This window comes from Gopherus flavomarginatus, chromosome 14 (assembly GCF_025201925.1).
Source record: "Gopherus flavomarginatus isolate rGopFla2 chromosome 14, rGopFla2.mat.asm, whole genome shotgun sequence".
NCBI lineage: Eukaryota > Metazoa > Chordata > Testudines > Testudinidae > Gopherus > Gopherus flavomarginatus.
Window position 1 is genome coordinate 8,307,774 of NC_066630.1, and position 20,570 is coordinate 8,328,343.

The 20,570-nt window shown below is 43.3% G+C and overlaps 1 protein-coding gene across 1 annotated transcript in view; it reads left to right on the top strand.

The window, feature by feature from the left end:
* Positions 1 to 13,289, top strand: part of ZDHHC7 (zinc finger DHHC-type palmitoyltransferase 7) — a 36,328-nt gene extending 23,039 nt beyond the window's left edge. The window contains exons 6-8 of the mRNA XM_050923273.1: positions 5,948 to 6,029; positions 9,172 to 9,302; positions 10,980 to 13,289. Coding sequence (XP_050779230.1) covers positions 5,948 to 6,029; positions 9,172 to 9,302; positions 10,980 to 11,156 — 390 coding nt within the window. The 3' untranslated portion in view covers positions 11,157 to 13,289. The remainder of the gene's footprint in view (positions 1 to 5,947; positions 6,030 to 9,171; positions 9,303 to 10,979) is intronic.
* Positions 13,290 to 20,570: the final 7,281 nt, after the last annotated feature.

Here is a 20,570-nt window from a genome sequence, read left to right on the forward strand (position 1 = left end):
CCTAAGCATATTAATACAGAATTTTGAATAATCATTCATATGAACTACAATGTGGAACTGTATTTCCCACACTCTCAGAAGCAGAGTAGAGGCTTGAAGGGTAACGAAGGATCTGAGGGAGAGAGAAGTAGTTGCTGGGAAGAAGCCTGAGAATGAACCTGGAGGGTTGTTGGGTGTGGATGGGAGAAGTATGAAACAGTTGTTGTGTTTTTGGTTTGGTTTGATTTGGTTTTTTTGCGGGGGTGGTGTTAGGGAGTTGAGGAGCCTCCCTCATGCAGACTTTGGCTGACTCCTAGCCTCTCCCAGTCAGGCACATCTGCCCCTGTGCTTGTGTCCCTGCACACGCCCCCCCCCCCCCCCGCCACCTGCTGACCCCATGTGTCCCTGCATCCCCACTCCCATTCAATCCCTGTTCCAGTCTGTTCCCCTACTGCCCCTCTGAATCCCAGTTTTTGACACCCCCCCCCTCCAGCAGCCGTATGTTTCCCACTCTGTCTGTCTCCCACACACACACCGCTGTATCCTGTGCCACCTCACCTGGCCCCCACAGGCAGGGCTCTGAGGAACAGCTTCTGCTCTCTCCCTGCCAGCTGCTGACCACTAGGCAGGTGAGCAGTGAGCTGGCTGCTTCTGTTCTGGTGCCACAGCAGCCCCTGGTGGGAAAAAGGTGTAATTGCAGAGCCTCTCCAGCAGAATGTATTTTCTGCAGAGAAAAAAAAATCTGTGGGACATATGTGTGGTGTGCGGACACCGTGGTGCAGAATTCCCCTAGAAATACATACCCTGAATGTGCAACATTATACCATTTCATTGTGTGCAATATATTACATTATGCAACCTAGTATGTTACTAGTTTTTAAAGTTTGCAATGTGACATAATTATATGCCTGGGGGCAGGACTTGGGTCAGGCTGATATAATATGCTGGTACCTCGCTAAAGCTGTGATCTTGTTCTGCAGAATCTCAGTTTTCATTTAAAATCTGTTTTGAGGTTTTCTTTGCCACCCTAAAGTGAACTGATTATGATAACTACATGAGTCTGCAGTAAACCTTGAACAATAGCTCTGAGATGCCTGGTGGTGATTTTAAATGTCATTGTTCACAATTTAATTCCTCATGTAAGAAAGGAGAGAGAGCATACCTACGTCTGCACAATTGACAGTGAGTGACTTCTCCTTTTGGTTCCACAAGTGAGTGTTGTTTAGGAGAGGGTGGCACTTTCCTTCGCACAAGGAGGAGCCTGGTAGAGCCTAGTTGGGAATCTGAGCCCCACTGGGGAGGGGACATAAGTCTAAGGAGCTAAGGAATTGAGGTCAGAATGCAACCATATTTTGAGCATCTGCACAACAGGCTCAGTGGCAACTCGTATGGGCAGACCTTGGAAGAGTACCACTGCCCTTTTCCTTCCCCTAATTTCTCCCCTGCCTTGGAGAGGCTATTAGTAGATATTAGCCATGCTTCTTTTAATCAGTGTTTGAGTCCAGTGTTTCAATGACTTAAAATCCATTAGTAGTTCTTCCAGTGCTTGCATTCCATGTTAGATGTGCGTGCACAATTGCTGAAGATTTTTCCCTCAGTGGTATCCATCAGACCAGCTATAGCGCCCTCTCGACCCACGCGCTTATGCACTGACATAGGAGAGCCACCAACACGCACCCTCCTCAGTTTCTTCTTCCTGCCCGAGACAGTTGCTGGAACAACTCTCGCTTTGGCAAGACGTTTTTCTCAGTGGTTTCTTACTCTGTTCCATAGTTTGTCTTAAGTATAGTTGTAGTGTATATATTGTAAATAGCATTAGTGTAAATAGTTAGAACCCCAGTCTCCTTATTGTCAAGGTGCTCTCTTCCCCTGTGGCGCCAGGCATGCCCGGCCCCGAGTTTCAAACCCTGTGCCTCTTGTGGCAAGCCTATGGCCGTGAGCAACACACACTCCAGTTGACTGAAGTGTTTGGGAGAATCTCCTGTCCACCACTGATCTTTGGACACTTGGCATCAAATGGAGGCTGAGAGGGTACTGCTTCGCCATGGTCACTTCAGGAGGGTTCTTCATCTGAGTCTGAGATAGAACCATATGTCCAGCCTAAGGGCCACCACTGGCACCCATCCTGTGTACCACTCAACCTCAGTATGGGTCCTCCCACCGTTGCATGGCCAAGGGAAGTGTGGCTTATGCAATGGTCATACTAGAATCCTTGGGGTTTTCCCCCAGTACTGGATCCACATTCCTGCCAATCTTACTCAGTTGCTTCTGAGAGGTGGGGTCCTGCTCCATCCTGCTCGGCATCGAACCCCGACTCCGTTACCAACCCCAATACCCATATTCAGGATGTAGCCCCCATGGATATTGTTGAGGCTGAGGAATAGAAAAAAAAACTCCTCCCTCCAGTACAAGCTGCCGCCACCGCCTCGTCCTCATATGAGGCTGTCTCAGGGCTGAATATCTTGCTTCCACAGGCTGACTTCAGGACTCATCAGAGTTCCTAAAGCAGATAGCAGCTATCCTCGGGCTAGAGATTGAGGAACTCAAGGAACCATCCCACATCCTTGTTGACATTCTGGCTGCAGCAGCTCCTTCTGAGGTTGCCCTGTCCATTAATGAGGCTATAATAGATCTGGTCAGGGCCCTGTGGCAAACTACTTCTTCTCTGCCCTCCACCTCAAAGAGGGTTGAGAAGAAATATTGTGTGACAGCCAGCGGGTATGAGTATCTATCCTCCCATCCCTCTCCAGGGTCCTTTGTATCAGCGGCCAACAAGGAGGCCAGATGGGCGCTACCCTCAAACGGACACAAAGAAACTTGACGTGTTTGGGAGGAAAGTTTATTCGACAGCAGGGGAGAGATGACTACAATCTGTGGGACTTCTTGTCCAAGTTCAAAGACTTTATGCCTCAGGGCTTAAGGCAGGAATTCTCTACCCTCTTAGAGAAGGGTAAGAATGTTGCCAGGGCCTCACTCCAGGCGGTATTAGAAGCAGCTGATGGTGGTGGCAAGGACAATGGTCTCTGCACTGACCATGAGGCGATGTTCTTGACTGCAGACCCTCAGAGCTACCTCATGAGGTCCAACAATAGATCCAGGACCTCCCTTTCAAAGGCTCCTCATTCTTGGAGCAGACTGGTACAAAGCTCCATGGCCTGAAAGACTAAAGGGCCACCGTGGTCCCTGGGCCTCTATGTTCCATCAACTTTGAAGAAGTACTTCAGGCCTCAGCAGCCGACCCACTTGTCAGCTGCACCTCCGAGACAGGAATCCTTTAATAGAAAGGGAGGAAGTTACAAACGCTGTCAGCCACTGCCATCCACCTCAGCCTCACTTTCAGGGTCTCATAGGTATTCCGGTGAGCCCAAGCAGGCGTTTTTGAAGGTGCACTCATGGGTGCTATACCAATTCCCAGTTTGGACCCTACCTCTCCCTTGGTTTTGGATCAGTTATCTCACTTCAGCCCAACATGGTCTTGCCTGGGACATATGGCCATGTGCACTTACATGGTCCGACACCCAAGGCTGCGACTCAGACCTCTGCAGACATGGTTAGCTTTAGTGTATTCCCCAAACAGACACCATTTGGACTTAGTACTTACTATTCCAAGCCCCATCCTTGCTTCCCTCATCTGATGGAAGCAGCTCCTGTCAGTGTTAATGAGCCTCCCCTTCTTTGCCCCCTAGCCTTTAGTGTCTCTAGTCTTGGATGCTTCCAACCTAGGTTGGGGAGTCCACCTAGTGTTCCTCCCACAGATCCCAGGAAAGGTAGTGCAGATACTGATGGACAACACCGTGGCTATGTTCTGCATCAACAAATGGAGGAGCCAGATCCTCTGCATTGTGTCAGAAGGCCGTCTGTCTATGGGAATTGTGCATGAAGCATTCCACACACCTTGAGACTTCACATCTTCCGAGAGCCTGGAGAACACCGTGGTGGATCACCTCAGCAGATTCTCCTTCTTTCACCACAAATAGTCCCTTTACCCAGAGGTCACCAGGTTCTTCTTCCAAAGAGAGTGAGACCTGTTTGCAACCAAGCAGAATAGAAAATGCCAACAGTTTTGCTTGTTGCATGGGCACAGTCCGGGCTCCCTCTCCGTTGTTTTCCTGCTTCCATGGACAGAGCTACTATTCTGCGTATTTTCTCCAGTTCCTCTGGTTCACAAGGTCCTCCTGAAGATCAAGCTTGACAAGGCAAGAGTTATTCTTATAGCCCCAGTGTGACCGTGCCAGCACTGGATTGACATGCTGCTCCCACTCCGCCCACACCTGATCTCATAAGACCGCGGGTTGGTTACTCCACCTGAATCTCCGCTCCCTTAACCTAACTGCATGGAAGTTGCATGGCTAAACCCAGAGGAGCAAGCCTGTTTGGAATAAGTTAAACAGGTCTTGCTGGGCAGTAGGAAGCCATCCACTATACCTTGCCAAATGGAAGCGGTTCTCGATATGGTCATCCCATCGAGGCATCTCTCCGACTCAGTCTTCCCTTGCGTCCACCCTGGACTACTTACTCCGTCTAGAGCAACAAGGTCTGGCTCTTGCATCTAGGAGTAATTTTGGACTTCCACTCACCGGTGGTTGGGAGATCAGTGTTCTCTCACGAGATGACGCTGTTTGCTTAAGGGATTGGAGAGACTTTAACCACAATTCACGAGCTGATTCCCCTGTGGCTCTTATGAGTCTCAAAAGGACCAAGTTTGAGTCCTCCCTTTGAGACACTAGCATCATGCCCTATGTTACTTCTTTCCTGGAAGGTCGCCTTCCTGGTAGTGATCACCTCAGCCAGAAGGGTCTCTGAAATCAAGGCCCTTGCGTTAGAGCCTCCATACACAGTGTTCATCAAGGACAGAGTACAGCTGCACCCGCACCTGGCCTTCTTCCCAAAGGTGGTTTCACAGTCCCATAGCAACCAGGTCATTTTTTCTGCCAGTCTTTTTCCCAAAGCCTCACCAGAATTCAGAAGAGTGGCAGCTTCGCTCATTGGATGTTAAGCGTGCCCTCACCTTCTATAGCAAGAGGACTAAATTCTTTCACAAATCCATACGACTGTTTGTAGTAGTAGCAGAAAGGATGAAAGGACTTCCAGTGTCAGCTCAGAGGATTTCATCCTGGATAACCTCCAGTATTTAGGCATGCTATGAACAGGCGAACGTTCCATCTCTGGTGACTTTAATCACTCACTCCACGAGAGCTCAGGCCTCTTCAGCGGCATTATTCCTGCAGGTTCCAATGCAAGACCTCTGAAGAGCTGCAACTTGGTCATTGGTTTGTGCCTTTGCATCCCACTTTGCCATCACCCAAATGGTTGAGATGACTCCAGGTTTGGAAGAGCAGTGTTGCGGTCAGCATGTCTCTGAACCAACTTCCTGAGGTACTGCTTGTGAGTCACCTAACATGGAATGGACATGAGCAAGCACTCGAAGAAGAAAAAACGGCTACTATCTTTCTGTAACTGTTCTTTGAGATGCATCTCTCATGTCCGTTCCACGAATCACCTTCCTATCCCTCTGTTGGAGTTGACCAGCAAGAAAGAACTGAGAGGATGTGGGACCGGTGGCGCCCCTTATACTAATGCATATGTGCACTGCTCCAGAGAGCGCTAGAGCCAGCCTGACTGATGCCACTGAGGGAAAAATCTCCAGCAGCAGCAGACTTGGCACGCACACAAACCTAATATGGAATGGATGTGAGCAACGCATCTCAAAGAACAACAGTTACAGAAAGGTTAGTAATCCTTTTTTTCCATTTTATTACATTTGTAATTGTAATCTGATCCAAAGAGCTAATAAATTAGTGTACATCGTTGTACTTGCTGGAGTTGGTTTTACTCCATTTTATCCAATTAATAAATGATACTGCACCCAAGCATGTAATTTCCTAATCGTAAAAACTGGCTGCAATGAATGTCTGCTTTACTGACTGACAAAATGATCAAGACTAAGCAAATTTCTATTTATTTCCAGATGTATATAGCCCTAATTTCAGCTCATGCACTCATTCTGTGTGGGTTTCAGTTTTTCTCTTGTGTCCGAGGACAGTGGACTGGTAAGCATGTGTTTACTTCTACCACCATAACCAAGCAGTGTTTATAAATAAAAAATCATAAAATGTTTGCAAATGTTTAACACAAAGTGCCATGAATATTCTCTTGCCTTCTCATGCCATCTTGTTTTCTTGTGTGGTGCTTAGCTGAAAGTAGCTAATTCCTCCATGTTTTCTTGTGCTTATTAGTACTTCAAGGCAATGTTTTGGTGCACCAGAGCTCGCTGGGCTGTCAAGATCATGGAGAGAGTGTTATGGCTGAAGGAATACCAGGGTCCTTAATGCAAGGGGATGGAGGATCTTTGCTGTAAATACCAGGGAGGGCATGTGGATGAGGGGCTCAAGAGTTGCCTTCAATAATAACAACTAGGGATGGACTCTAGAGCATAGGTGAGGCAACATTTCATAAGGGTCTCAATACTGGGGGAAGTCCTAGGACCAAGTAAGGGGCTTGGTTCATTGAATATCCTCACCCAGGACTCAAACATAAAAGGCCTTTCTTCAGTCTTTCATACACACATCACTTGATTTCATTTTTTGCATGTTATAATGCAGTTTGGAATGTGCATGGCTCATCTTTAGGGGAACCTGTCCAAACTGCTGTGTGATCTATAGTCTTCATGCATACTGTGAACAGAGTGCTACTTTTAACAACTTCCTCAGCTCTGAAATATGGAAAAAACTCATAATAAATCCCTATTAACGGTCTGAAACTTATGAAAGCTTAAAAAAATAACCCAGCCGTACATGCTTCTTAGAGTAGTGTCCCTTTGAGTGCTCCGTGTCAGGTGTCCCTGTAGCCTGTGCCTTTATTGGGAGATGTTTGGTAGCCATGCCCGTTCGACCCATGGGGACACCCCACACATCCTCATGCCTCTCGCCAAGGCTGTATGGGGCTGTGGGGATGAACGGCCTTCAGTTCCTTCTCAGCCACCTTTGACCAGAGATGGAATCTGTGATGCCTGTTTAACATTTTGGGGGTTTTTTTCCTCAGATAATTACCTCATAGTTACTTAGCTTATGGGGCTACAGTTGTTGGGACAGTTGTTTCTTTTATTTCTTCCTCTCTCGAGCTATTAAAAAAAAATTCAAAAAACAATCATAGAGAGTTATGTAGGTAGGAGATCTCCCCTTACAGGGATTAATTTTTTTATTAGTTTTGCTCGGGAATGCTGGGCTCTCCTGGGATTCAAGGGGAGCGTCTTCTGTCACGAGGCTATTCCAATAAGTGACCTACACTCCCAGTACCTCTGCTGTCTGGGTGATACTCATATCCCCAGTAAGTGCACGATCTGCACTTCCTTCAAGGATAGATCCTGAAAACATAGAGAAATAAAATTTAAACTTCTAATGATGGAGCAAGCTGTATGTCCCAGTACAAGTAGTGCTACGTCCACCTCAAGTTCTCAGTCATCATAGATCAGTAGAGAAGTACATGGCATTGAGTAATCAACAGTACCAAAGTCGTCATCTACACCTGCCTCTAAATAGGAGGAGTTAAGGAGTAAATCTCCAAGAAGCTCTCAGTCACTGTCTGACAAGAAGGCTGCAGAGACCTCAAGTCCCGGTGGGAGTTCCATGCAGGCACTGAATGAGATTGGTACCACAAAGGCGAAGAGGAGTCTGTCATCTAAGACAGACTCCAGTAGTGAGTTCAGATAACCTGAGAGGGCAGAGAGAGAGGGCTGTCTCTGACCAATATTTGGTACTGATAACAAGAAAATTAACTGTACCAAGGGCTGTTCACCTCCCTAAGTTACTGAGGGGAGCAGAGCCAACTCACTCCTATACCAAGAGCTTGGTACCAGCTGCATGGGTACTAAATTCATACTCCACAGGTTCCCACTCAGCCAAACCTTTGATACTATTGGTATTGCAAGAGTTTAGGAACCCTACGGATATCTTCTGAGCCAGAGTCTCCTCTGTTAACAAATGCTTGAGGTTTTTCAGTCTCAAGACTCTTTCACTAACCCCTCTATCACCTGGATCAGGGGTTCTCAAACTCAATTGCACTGCGACCCCCTTCTGACAACAAAAATTACTGCACAATCCCAGGGGAAGAAAGGGTGGGGAGGTTACCAAAGCCTGAGCCCTGCCACCCAGGCGGAGGAACCAAAGCCGAAGCCCAAAGGCTTCGGCCCCAACTGGGCTGCCTGTAAGCTAATCCCCACTACTTCGTCCCCGGGTAGTGGGGCTCGGGCTTTGGCAAGCAAAACACAGCAGCAAGAATGAAAACTCAGGTAGATATAACAGCCAACCAGGAGCAGGCAGGGCTCTCATGTCTGCAGTTTGTGTCTTGTACTGAATTCATGTCTAGCTGCTCTTCACTTTATATCTGGTAATATGTGCAGCCTGGGCTAATGTTGTACAAAGTCTTACACAAAGATGCTTATTGGCTCTCAAATTGATGTAGCTTTGTGGTTACCCCAGGGCAAGGTACATTCATGTAGTGCAATGTGGTACAGTAACTCCTCACTTAGTCGTCCTGGTTAACGTTGTTTCATTGTTACGTTGCTGATCAATTAGAGAGCATCCTTTTTGAAGTTGTGCAGTGCTCCCTTATAACATCGTTTGGCAGCTGCCTGCTTTGTCCACTGCTTGCAAGAAGAGCAGCCCATTGGAGCTAGCTGGTGAGGGCTTGGAACCAGGATGGACCGCCAGCTCCCCTATCAGCTTCCCTTTCCCTGAGCCATGGCTGCCCAGCAGGCTATCAATTGCCAGCAGTTCAGCTGTCCCTCCCCCTACTGCCATGTGCTTCTCCCACCCTCTGCCTTGGAGCTGATCCCAGGAGCCTCCTGCTTGCTGTGCAAGGTGAGGAGGAGAGGGGCTAATGTCAGGGTGTCCCCCTGCTCTTTCACTCTGTTAAGGGAGGAGTTCCTGTATATGACAAGGCAGGACTGCAGTCACTTTCAAATAATTAGCATTTACTTGTCTAATAAACTGAATTGTCTAGAACTGTACAGCCTCTGGGATGGGAAAGTAAAAGATTTGCAAAATCTGGGGTTGAGCTGATTTAGCCACTGTAAAATAAATACAAACATATTTTATCACTTTGTGTTGAAGAGGAGACACACTGTTCTGGAGTTGCTATTTGCATGGGTTCTTGGTGTGATTTTTTTCATAATTAAGTTTATTCTTTTCACAGAATGCAGTGACTTCTCCCCACCTGTAACTGTGATCCTGATGGTCTTTTTGTGCCTTGAGGGTTTTCTGTTTCTCACTTTCACTGCTGTTATGTTTGGCACCCAAATCCACTCAATATGCAATGATGAAACGGTAAAACCTACTTCCCTTGCTTGGTGTAATAATTCTAATATAAGACTTGACTAGATGTAGCTTTATTTGCATACAATAGAGGGGCTTTTATCATGGTGAAAATATTCAAATTGTAAACACATCTATTATTTTTCCTGCTACTGGGAGAATTGGAAATAATTATGTTTTTGCTAATGATCAGATGTGTAACAAATGCGTTCTCCTTTAGTATTGATTTCCCCTACATGATGTGGTAGAGTGAGACTTTCAAAGGCTTTTAGAACAAGTTACATTTTCGTTCACTGAGGCTTGCGTGCCTAAATTACTTCGACAGTTACAGTGGGATTTTCATAATTCTTAGATTGTCAACAAAAAGTATACATAATGTGCCAAATCTAGGATTAGCGATGTGCTTTTTTTGCACCTTTTTTACTGCACTGAAATAATGTACTGGCTGATACTTGATGTTAATTCATTTTCCTCCCCAAATCGCAGTGTAAACATTGGAAGAATGTCATCCAATGTGAGTAATTGACTGAAGGTGTCAGGGAGTTGAGTTCACAGTGGCATCCTGAATTTTCTCAGCTGATGCTGCTTTGCAAATGTTGCACTTAGATATTGAATAGCTGTATGCTTTACAAAAGGGAAAACAAATGATAGTGTTCCACTGTCCTTAGTGGGAAGTGAGTACTGTAAATGATCTGATTTGAGTTGAGATTCTTAATGGACGTTTTATTTCATTTTTGATAGATTCAATAATTGTAGTTAACAGCTTCTTATTAGTACAGCTCCCTAGCTTGCAGTGCCACTAGTGTTCATTTTAGCTTTTTGTTGTGCTTAGTGTTTCGCTTCTCATGAAATACTGTTGCAGTAAAATATTTACTAAATATGCAGTGTATTCAGCAAGCTTTAAATACCTACTTTGTGCTTCATTCCCCCACAGCTCAATGAATCGTTCTGATTTCTTTCTTAGAAAGAAATAGCACTAATTTGTTTCTCACACACCAGGTTGGTGCCTGATTGCATTGCTGCCCAGGGTTTATCACGATTTCCAATTTAGAACCCACTTCTCTCTTTGAAGGGAGGCAGGAAAAAGTCTTGTGGGATCCCCCAATTCTGGCCATTCCATAGTGAGGAGGGTTGAGTAGAGTTGTTTCTTCAGATCATGGTGCTGGTCTTCCATTCAGCTTTAAAGGTTTGCTGGAGAGAAATGCAGGACACTTAGTCCTTGCAGGTCTTGGCTAACAGCATCTTCACTTGAACCCCGTAATATAGAAGTGCACTGTACTGCTACAAGACACCCAGACGTAACATTTTGACTGCCAGAATTTGAGTTGTTTGTACTCTGAATCTGATGAGAGTACAGTAATGATGCTCCCTTTTAATCCAAAACTTTGTTTAACCAGATATTCCATGTTGCCGTTCAAATTGCTGAAGATTTTTTAATGTTATGTAGCTACCAGAGGTGCGCATTATCCGGTTAGTCTGCGTGTATACATAATAGGTATACATAATTGAAGATCTTTGTAATCTGAATGGTACTAATGAGAATTAACCTTTCTTTAGGAAAATAAAGTACAGATGCAAAACACGATTAACATTGATTTAAATCAGGGTTTCCTATGTCCTGATTTAAATCAATTCACCCTGCTGGCTGTTAAGTGTATAACTGTTTGTTTGTTTTTAATTTATGTGCAGGAGATTGAGAGGCTTAAAAGTGAAAAGCCAACATGGGAGAGGAGGCTACGCTGGGAAGGGATGAAATCTGTCTTTGGGGGCCAACCTTCAGTCCTGTGGATCAATCCTTTTGCAGGATTTCGAATCAGGCAACTTTTGCTGAGAGCAAAGAAAGGGGGACCTGAGTTTTCTGTGTGAGCCTGCCTAATCATACTTGAACTTGCAAGAATACTATATAAATATTTATTTGAGGCCAGAAATGGCTGTCTGCATACAATCTGTGACCAACTGAAACAAACAAGACATTTGCTTGTAGCAAGCAGAGTTTTATAGTCACAGACATCTCATTAACTTTCAGAAACGTAAACTGGATGCTGTAGCGATCTTTCAGCAGGATAACAAAAGGTGTGTAACCACACTAAAGAAGCCAAAATGTCGTCATACTACTGTAACTTATTGTTTAATGAGATTAATTTTGCATTTTTGTTGAACTGTTAATTTGATAAATGTTTTGGGAATTACCTGAGTGTTTTATGCAATTATGAGCCCAGGTGCAGTTGTCAATCATGAGATCAGGTAGTTAAGTTGGAAGCCCATTTTAAATGGCATCAAGCTTTCTAAATCCATTTGTTTTCAGGGAATAATGACTTAGTCAATCCTTTAATTTTATTTATATTTTCATTTGTCCTGATAGTCAAAATTATACTGTTATGTCCCACTTCAGACATGCAGTCCTTGCATACTAGTAATTCGAGATTTGTGCGCGTGGTAACATAAACGTCAGATGCACTCCTCCAGCCCTGCCAAATGTCTTCCGTGATTCACAATAGCATGTCTTGTATTTGGCAGCATTAATCTTAAATGGCATTTAGGTAAATTCTAAATGTGCAGTAATCAAATATTTTTAACTTTAGCTATGGGTCAATTCTGCCCTGCGATACTTGTCTTCAATTCTCAGTGCATTGACTTTAAAAGGAACTCGTGTGTGGGTATCTGAGGGACCAGTGACTAGATCCTCCTGTAGGATTAAAAATGAATGTATTGCAGATTGGTATAACTTTTTGATCCAAAGAACAACCATTATTGTAAGGTCCTGAGCGCGCCCCCCCCCCCCCCCCCGCCTTTGTGTGTGTGTGTGTGTGTGTTTAGATTTTACAGGCATTCAGAAACTGGAAAATAGTTCACCAGTCACTTAAATAGAGCCATCGCTGAAAGGAGGGAGACTTCCTTCAGAGTTAGGGAATGTAATCCCAGCCTCCTTTGTGCAAGTACAAGACATCTGAGTGTAAAATGGAAAATGTGTATATAGTATATAAAGGGAAAAAATTTCCATTTCACCATTTTCCGACCAAAACTGCTTGAAAACAAAAGGAATGAACAGTGTACAAATATAACTGCTCCTTGTTTCTGACAAATAACAGTAGTTCTAAGATGTGTTCCTAGATCTGTAAGTAATGACACAATCTGCAAGTGATGAAATACAGCTGAAAATGGATTATCTAAACACTACAGATAAATACAAAAATTCTTCTATCATTACTTTGTTGTCTTTTGAATTATCCACTGCACAGAGGATAAAACAGGAGCCTTGATGCATAGCTTGAAACTGTGCCTGGAAAGTAAACAGCTCCCTGTTCTGGGACTTGCCTTAAACTTGTCCAGTTTTTGTTTTTGCTTTACCGTTAACAGCAACAAGTTTATCCCACCTCAAGCAGTATGAGATGCTCAAGAATCTCCCATTGGTAAGTTTACATTCACAGACTGAAAATATGCTTTCTTTTCTTAGTGACTTGTTTCTCCATTTCTGTGCAACTCTGTCGAATCTTAATTCTTAATCATACTGATTCTTCATCATGTTTATGTCCTAGTATGTGTCAGTTTACTAAGGGATCCATTCAATATACCATGGTCCAATTAACAAAACTGTGCAATACTTCAGAAGATGTATACAGTGCTTAGGGAGTAGGTATGTAATATGGAGAATTGCCAGATGAACACATCCAGTAAAGCCACAGACACATGAACAAAAATATATGTATCATGTGAATGAGAGGGAAGGTTGGAAGTTGGACAAGAATCTTCAAATATTCAGTTCAACATCCTGCATAAATATTGGAGAAAATGTATCTGGCTTTGTCATGAGGCTTTTAGTATGTATATTGTTTAATAAAATATACTGATGAAAATCAGAAAATATCATCATTTAAAGCAGTTGAAACCTGTGACTTTGTGCGTGTGTGTGTGAAATCAAGTTGACTTGGCTTTTCAAACCCTTGTTACACTGTAACTTTTTAATGTAAAAATAAAGTAATGAATAAGTCTTAAAGTTAATTAACTTCCACTCCCTATCTCATTATCTTTACCTGTGTTTTTTTAGCCTGGAAGCTCTTTAGTTCAAGGACCATGTCTCTCTGCCTTTTAGATTTACAAATACACTTACTAAATTTCTCAGTGCATGTGAGAAATATCATAGGTTACAGATTACAAAACCAGAAGGGACCTGCTGTTATAATCCAGACTGACCTCAAACATGCACACTAAATATTGACCCTGTGTCATGTTTAAGGACACAATCCATTTTAAGGGCATTCAATAAAATGGCCATCTGGTATTGTTCAGCTTCATGACCACTCTGTGTTGGCAATCAAAGGGAGAAGCTACTGTGCTGGATGCTAATTAGTAGTGGTTGGGTAACAGCCATCTATAAAACAGTGACTGTCCACGAATACAGAACGAACTCCCCCGCCCTACCTCCACAAAGTCAGATGATCCTCACTGAATTCTTCCATTCAAGAGATTTCATTTCCGTAAAACACTGCATCTGTTTGTATAGATGGTGTTTAGTCTGGAAAAAAGACTGAGAAGGGACGTAACAGTTTTCAAGTACATAAAAGGTTGTTAAAGGAGGAGGGAGAAAAAATATTGCTCTTAACTGCTGAGGATAGGACGAGAAGCAATGGGGTTAAATTGCAGCAAGGGAGGGTTAGGATGGACATTAGGAAAAACTCCCCAAGTGTCAGAATGGTTAAGCACTGGGATAAATTGTCTAGGGAGATTGTGGAATCCTCATCATTGGGGATTTTTAAGAGCAGGTTGGACAAACACCTGTTAGAGATGGTCTAGATCAGGGGTGGGAAAACTTTTTAGCCCAAGGGCCACATCTGGGTAGGGAAATTATATGGGGGTCCGTGAATGCTCTTGAAACAGGGGATTGGGATGCAGGAGGGGGTGAGGGCTCTGGGGTTGGGCCAGAAATAAGTTCAGGGTATGGGAAGGGGTTCCGGGATGGGGATTGGAGTGTGTGTATTGTCATCGGCTGAGGGTGCAGACTCTGGGGTGCGGAAGAGGGATTGGGGGTGCAGGAGGTTGCTCCAGGCTGGGACCGAGGGGTTTGGAGAGGGATCAGCTGGGACAGTGAGTTGAGGTGCGGGAGGGGGTCGGGGTGCAGTCTCTGGATGGCTCTTACCTCAAGCAGGTCCCGGAAACAGTGGCTTGTCTCCCATCCATTTCCTATGTGGAGGCGCAGCAGGCGGCTCTATGCACTGATCTGTCTGCAGCCCCCTCACCCCCGCAGCTCCCTTTGGCTGTGGTTCCCAGCCAATGGGAGCTGCAGGGGTGGTGCCTGTGGGCGGGGCTGTTTGCAGAGCCACCTGGTTGTGCCTCCACGTAGGAGATGGAGAGGGCACATGCCAGTGCTTTTGGGAGCTGCGCAGAACAGGACAAGCCCCCAACCCCGCTCCTTGGCTGGAGCACTGGAGCAGGGCAAGCCCCGGATTCCACTTCCTGGTGGGAGCTCGAGGGCCAGATTAAAACATCTGAAGGCCCCTGGGCTATAATTTGCCCACTCCTGGTCTAAATAATACTTAGTTCTGCCTTGAGTGCTAGGGAACTGGACTAGATGATGACCTCTCGAGGTCCCTTCCAGTTCTATGATCATATAGTTGTGGTAATCCGTATTTCTTGATAAAATGTATCCTTACCTCTTCCTAGCCATGCAATTCATACAATTAAAAATGTAAGGTAAGTGACAGGTGGAGGTGGGGGGGTGCAGGGTGCCTGGATAGCTTTAAATAGTGTGGGATACTTAGGGAATAATATTTTTCATTCTTGTAAATTGTAAATCTGAGTATAAATTGATGCATATTATCTCTTCTCACTTGAAAGTATACTGGGTTAGAAAAGGTGTGCACTAATGTCTGTTCACTAGTACTTTGTAACCTGTTTTAAAACCTCTTCTGGGATTAAAAAAATCCATTTTTGTTAATGACTTTGCACAAATTGGCATATTAAAATATTGCTCACCTTTGAGTACTTCCTTTCCACCAATCAGGATGGGAAAGTAAGGTACCAAACTGCAACTGACCCTCATACAGGCCAAAAATTAACTTGTCCTCTCAAGTGTTGCCAATTCATTTGACTTTTTTTCCCTAAATAGGGGGGTGTGGGGTAGATGTATTCTGGATCGGCAGCTGCCTTGGATTATCATTTCAGACAGTAGCTGTAATTCCACCATTCCCAAGAAGCTGTGTACAATGTGTTCCAGGTGACCGTCCCAAACACTAGCATCAGGAGTGGGAGGTTGACCAGCAAGAAGAAAAGTTTTCTCTCTTATAGAAGGAAAGGGTAGAAGAAGAGAGTGATGAGCCACTTGAAGAAGAGAAAGAGATGAGGGACCCATTTTGGTTGACAAGGGAGGAACCAAACCGTTCTCTACTGAGAGCACCAATACATCTGGGGTTGGCTCTTTCCATACATTAGAAGCATATTTCTACCTCTTTGAACTATTCTTTAAACTGCAAAGTACCTTTTCTGTTTATATTGAAGACCATATAAGATGGTCTTTAATATAGACTTAATGATAGGGGAGGAATAAAAGATGAGGCAGCAAAAGCTGTTGAGAGTGCAGAGGAGGGGAATCTTACCTTTGGGTAAGACAAACTACCATTTGATATTTTACCTGTGGCTTCCTGAAGAAGTCTTTAAAACTGGTACCACTTAATACTGTAACTGTCCCCTTGAAGCATCACAAAACAAGCTTTGAAGATCAAGTAGTGGCTTTTCTTTAACATGAATACTTCGATGATTGAGATATTTCAGTAAACTCTTGAAAACTGGGAGCTAAAGAAGACTCATTGCAAGACTCCTGCTTGGTGTATTTTTGTTCAGTTTTCAGATGTCTGCTAAAACGGCTTCTGAGCCTCAACTGAGGCAAAACCTACCCCCTGGTTTGCTAATCGATAATTAAAACCTTATCCAAACCAGTGCTGCCTCTTTCTGTACACTAGCTGACTCGAGTCTCTGGTTTATTTACAAAGCTGTCAAGGTTCCCATCATTCGATCCTTTCTTCATTCATGGCAGCTTGTATAGAAAACTACCTTAAATGCATTTATATAAACTTGTGCTAACAATTTTTAATTGTATTTTGTAGCATGTTTTAACAATTTCTGATTTTGAGAAGCTCATACATGAGTAGTTAAGCCGTACTGTAGTCACGTTTGTCTATAAAGGTATGCCTGTGTCTACAGTGCATCTGGGAACGAGTCTTCCAGCCCGTTTAGACAGGCTTGAGCTAGTACACACAAAATAGCAATGTGGATGTTCTAGCTGAGGCTTTCAAGCCTAGGAGGTTGGGTGGACTTCAGAGCCTGAACTTCTGGCTGAGCTGAAATGTCGACATTGCTATTTATAGTGCTCTACCTCAAGCCCTGTTAGCGTGTCTGTCGGGGTTAGAAGGCATGTTCCCAGCTGTTGTGTAGACATATCCTAAGAGGTCATGTGTCCTCCTTCAGCTGAAATAAAAACTCCAGAGCTGGAACTAGCCAATTTATCCTTTGCTTGTTTAATTTAGATCAGGGGTTCTCAAACGTCATTGTACTGCGACCCCCTTCTGACAACAAAAATTACTACATGACCCCAGCAGGGGGACTGAAGCCTAAGTGCACCCGCCCCGCCCCACCTGCAAGCTGCACTGCCCTGGGTGGGGTGGGGCCAAAGCCTGAGGCCCCTCCACCCTGGGTGGGGTGGGGGGACAAAGCCAAATCCCAAGTGGGGGCTGTAACCTGAAGCCCTCAGGTTTGTCCTGAGGCCCAGGCCCCACCAGCAAGGCTAGCGCCAGCCCTGGTAATCCCATTAAAACAGGGTTGTGACCCGCAGTTTGAGAACTGCTGATTTAGAAGTAATATGGTCTATTTCATACTCCTTTTCTGAAGTCTTGAACTGCAGCGGAGACTAGTGACAGTTTGTCCAAAAACATCTTTCCATATCCTAGAGGAAGCTGTCATGTATTCTTTTAAATATCTTCTCCATTAGGTTCTCGGTGCTGTCAAAATGCACAACTGTCTTCAAGGCTGATGCTTACTTCAGCAGAGCAAAACGTTCTAGAACTCTGCATTCTTAATATGTTACCTGACTGTGACTAATTAAGGTAGAAATTAAATACGGTAGATGGAGTCTCTTAAGAAGTGAGCACATGAACACACTGATGCTCACCTGTTCTGCAGTCACATTTTTTCATTCTGTATGTTGCCATGTGACTCAAGTTGCATTGCAAAGTAGTATAATTGCCAATAGAATATGATAGAAAAGGCTGGTGCTTTTTATTTTGAAATTCTCTTGGGCTGAAATGTCTATATTCAGGTATAGCTTTCTGCTTATGTTCTGAATTTCTTACAGAAATAGGTACTGCTAGTAGCAGTCCTTTCAGCATTTTCCAGCTGTCCCACAGTAGCAAATCAGAGTAACTTGTATTCCAACAGTATTTAGTACCAAAATAACAAAGTGGATGGTCACCACCACACATCACAGTTGCATAGTCTAGTAAGTGAAAACTTACTGTGTACTGAATATTTCAATAGTTTCCCTTGGGTCTATAATATAGGAAGAAGTTGAAGTATACATAAGACTGTACCTTAATATTTTCCACATGCTTTGATCTGTTATGTAAAACAGATATAAATAAAACATGAAAGAAAAGGTAACGCTGTGCTTTCTGGGATATCTGTTTGTTTCAGTAAAGCAATAGACATGCTGTGAAAGTATAGAAAGGTCTCAAAATTCATTCTTGCACCTTTATTTAAAAAAGAAAATCCAGAAATCTGGTACAGCACAAGCTATAACAACTTCCAAAGCATATTTGAATTACACCTTAATGAATACATTAGATTATTTTTTTTTAAAGGCCTGTGTTCTTGGGAGGTTGGGTGGGGGGTGTGGAAAGGCCAAAGAGGGTGGGTCCTTGTGAAAAATAATTCCAACCCTGAGCAGTTTTTTTTTTTAAACAGATAAGAGCACAGTGTTTTTAGTTATGAGATGCTAACAAAACCAATTTGCAAAGATTTAATGTGATACCTTCTTTAAATGTATTTACAAGATCAAATATCAGTATGTTGCCATAGCAAAATATTTCCCCCCATACCACTGAGCCATAAAGTGCTAACTACACAATGCTTACAAGTTATATCGTGGCTTTGTGGCTATGTCCAATTAAACAGGTTGGCCTATATTACTTGCATGCTTATCAATATCTGTTTGTTTTTCTAACCTTTATATGCTTTGGATGAAAATCTTTAGAGGAAGCATATGCCCAGGAAATTCAGTGCAGAAATTTGAGCAACTTGCTACTAAAATGATTTGCAAAAACAAAGTAAATCAGAATGTGGAGTCTTTCCATCTGAGCTTTGTTTATACCAGTAGTTTTCAAACTTTTGTACTGGTGACCCCTTTCACATAGCAAGCCTCTGTGTGCCCCTCCCCTTTAACAATTAAAAACACTTTTGTACATATTTAACACCATTATAAATGCTGGAGGCAAAGCAGGGTTTGGGGTGGAGGCTGACATCTCGCGATCCCTCCCCCCATGTAATAACCTCTTGACCCCCTGAGGGCTCCCGACGCCCCGTTTGAGAACCATTGGTTTATACATTACCATATCAACAATCTTCAAAGAATGGAATTTGCTCACTTGATAGATTTCTATTTAGCTACATTTCATTCATTACCAATACATGAGCTTTGTGTACATGGGGGAAGAAGGGGGGAATGGAAGTACATAGTTTGTACACAATGAATCTTTTATACTGAAAGGTTGGTTGTTGATGCACAACTAAAATCAAAATATTCTTTTAGCTTATTGGCATCGAAGGCAATTTCACAGAGTGCAAATTTGAGGAACAAAAAGTACATGTCCTGTTATATTACAAATTGGGTTCATAGCAGAAATTCAACCTTTGAGTATCTGTCTTTGTGTAGCACTGGAAAAGACTCACAAATCATTAAAGCGAGGGAACTAGCTGCTGTTGGAAGACAGCAGTATTAATAACAAGTTTTCATTCTTTCCAACTATGAGCCTATTCCTATTCCTCCAAAAGCATGTTAAAAGTTCAGTGAAGTCTTGGCTATGTAAAAAAACGGTTGTGGTTAGTTGTCTTTAATGTACTGTTGATCAATGTAGGCAGCCAACTAAGGTGGTGTTTGGCTGCTTTTTAAGAATACTTTTGTTGTATAAGTTTGTTATTTTGAAGTAGTTGGAGCCTGGCTAACTTAGGAATTACACATTAAGTACAGCAATACCCCATGATGTAAAAGCACAGAATAACATTTTTTCAAAATATATAGTTCAGTGACAGATCCTTGGGAGAGCTACTTTAAATAATAAGAAGTCTGCATAAAACAGGACTGTGAAGTTTTGTTGTGTTTTTTTTTTTTTTTTAAAAAGGATATTTGCACACTGTCTGCTCCATGAAGCTGCAGCAAAACTATATCTACATACTAGGGAAAGTATCTTCATGTTTTAAGACTGTCACTTTTTTTCAGTTATGGTATGAAGCCAAGATGTTTGTATGTGTATAGTACAAGCAAATATTTTGGCAAGCCTATTTTGTTGGTTCCTTACACTTAGTAGTGATTGCATTGTTCCCAAGTATTACCTACCGTGTTATCATCAGCTCTCCTATCAACACATTACATTTATAAAAGACCTAATGGAAGTATCGAAACGCAGTAGCTGGGTTCCAGATCTATAAACAAATACTGCCTCCTGCGTAGTACAGCAAGTTTGTTAGAATCAGAATAAAGAACACTCCTTCCTGGGATGTTTATCGCAGACCAAATATGGGCTTCAGCTATTAAAATATAACAGTTCTTGAGACCTGAACGGCCCTAAGAACACATTAATCTGAATTTAAGGTCCGTGACTCATAATCCACGGCACTATATGTTAGTAAATAACAGCATAAAAATCTTGTACAATACCAGGTCTGTGTGGAATAAGGAAGCCATAATCTCCTGTAGGTTATAAAGAGCATCTCTGATCTATGCTTCAGACAGGCTTTCTAGATTTAGCTTGAATGGCAGCAGGAGTGATAGGCATGTACTTCAACTTTTAATAGGCAGTGTGAGAAGGTCTGTTTCTATTTGAGGTATAGAATGCTCATTAGCAATCAACAATAGCTATATGAGATACTCAGTTATATTTCTGTAGTCGATCCCCCAGTGCTGTACAAACATGAAGTAAAAAGTCCCTGCTCCAACGAGCTTACAGTCTTGGTGGTTCTAAAATGAACAACGGCTTCAAGTCCAGGCTGTTCCAGTAAAGAGGGTGGTGACAGAGAACA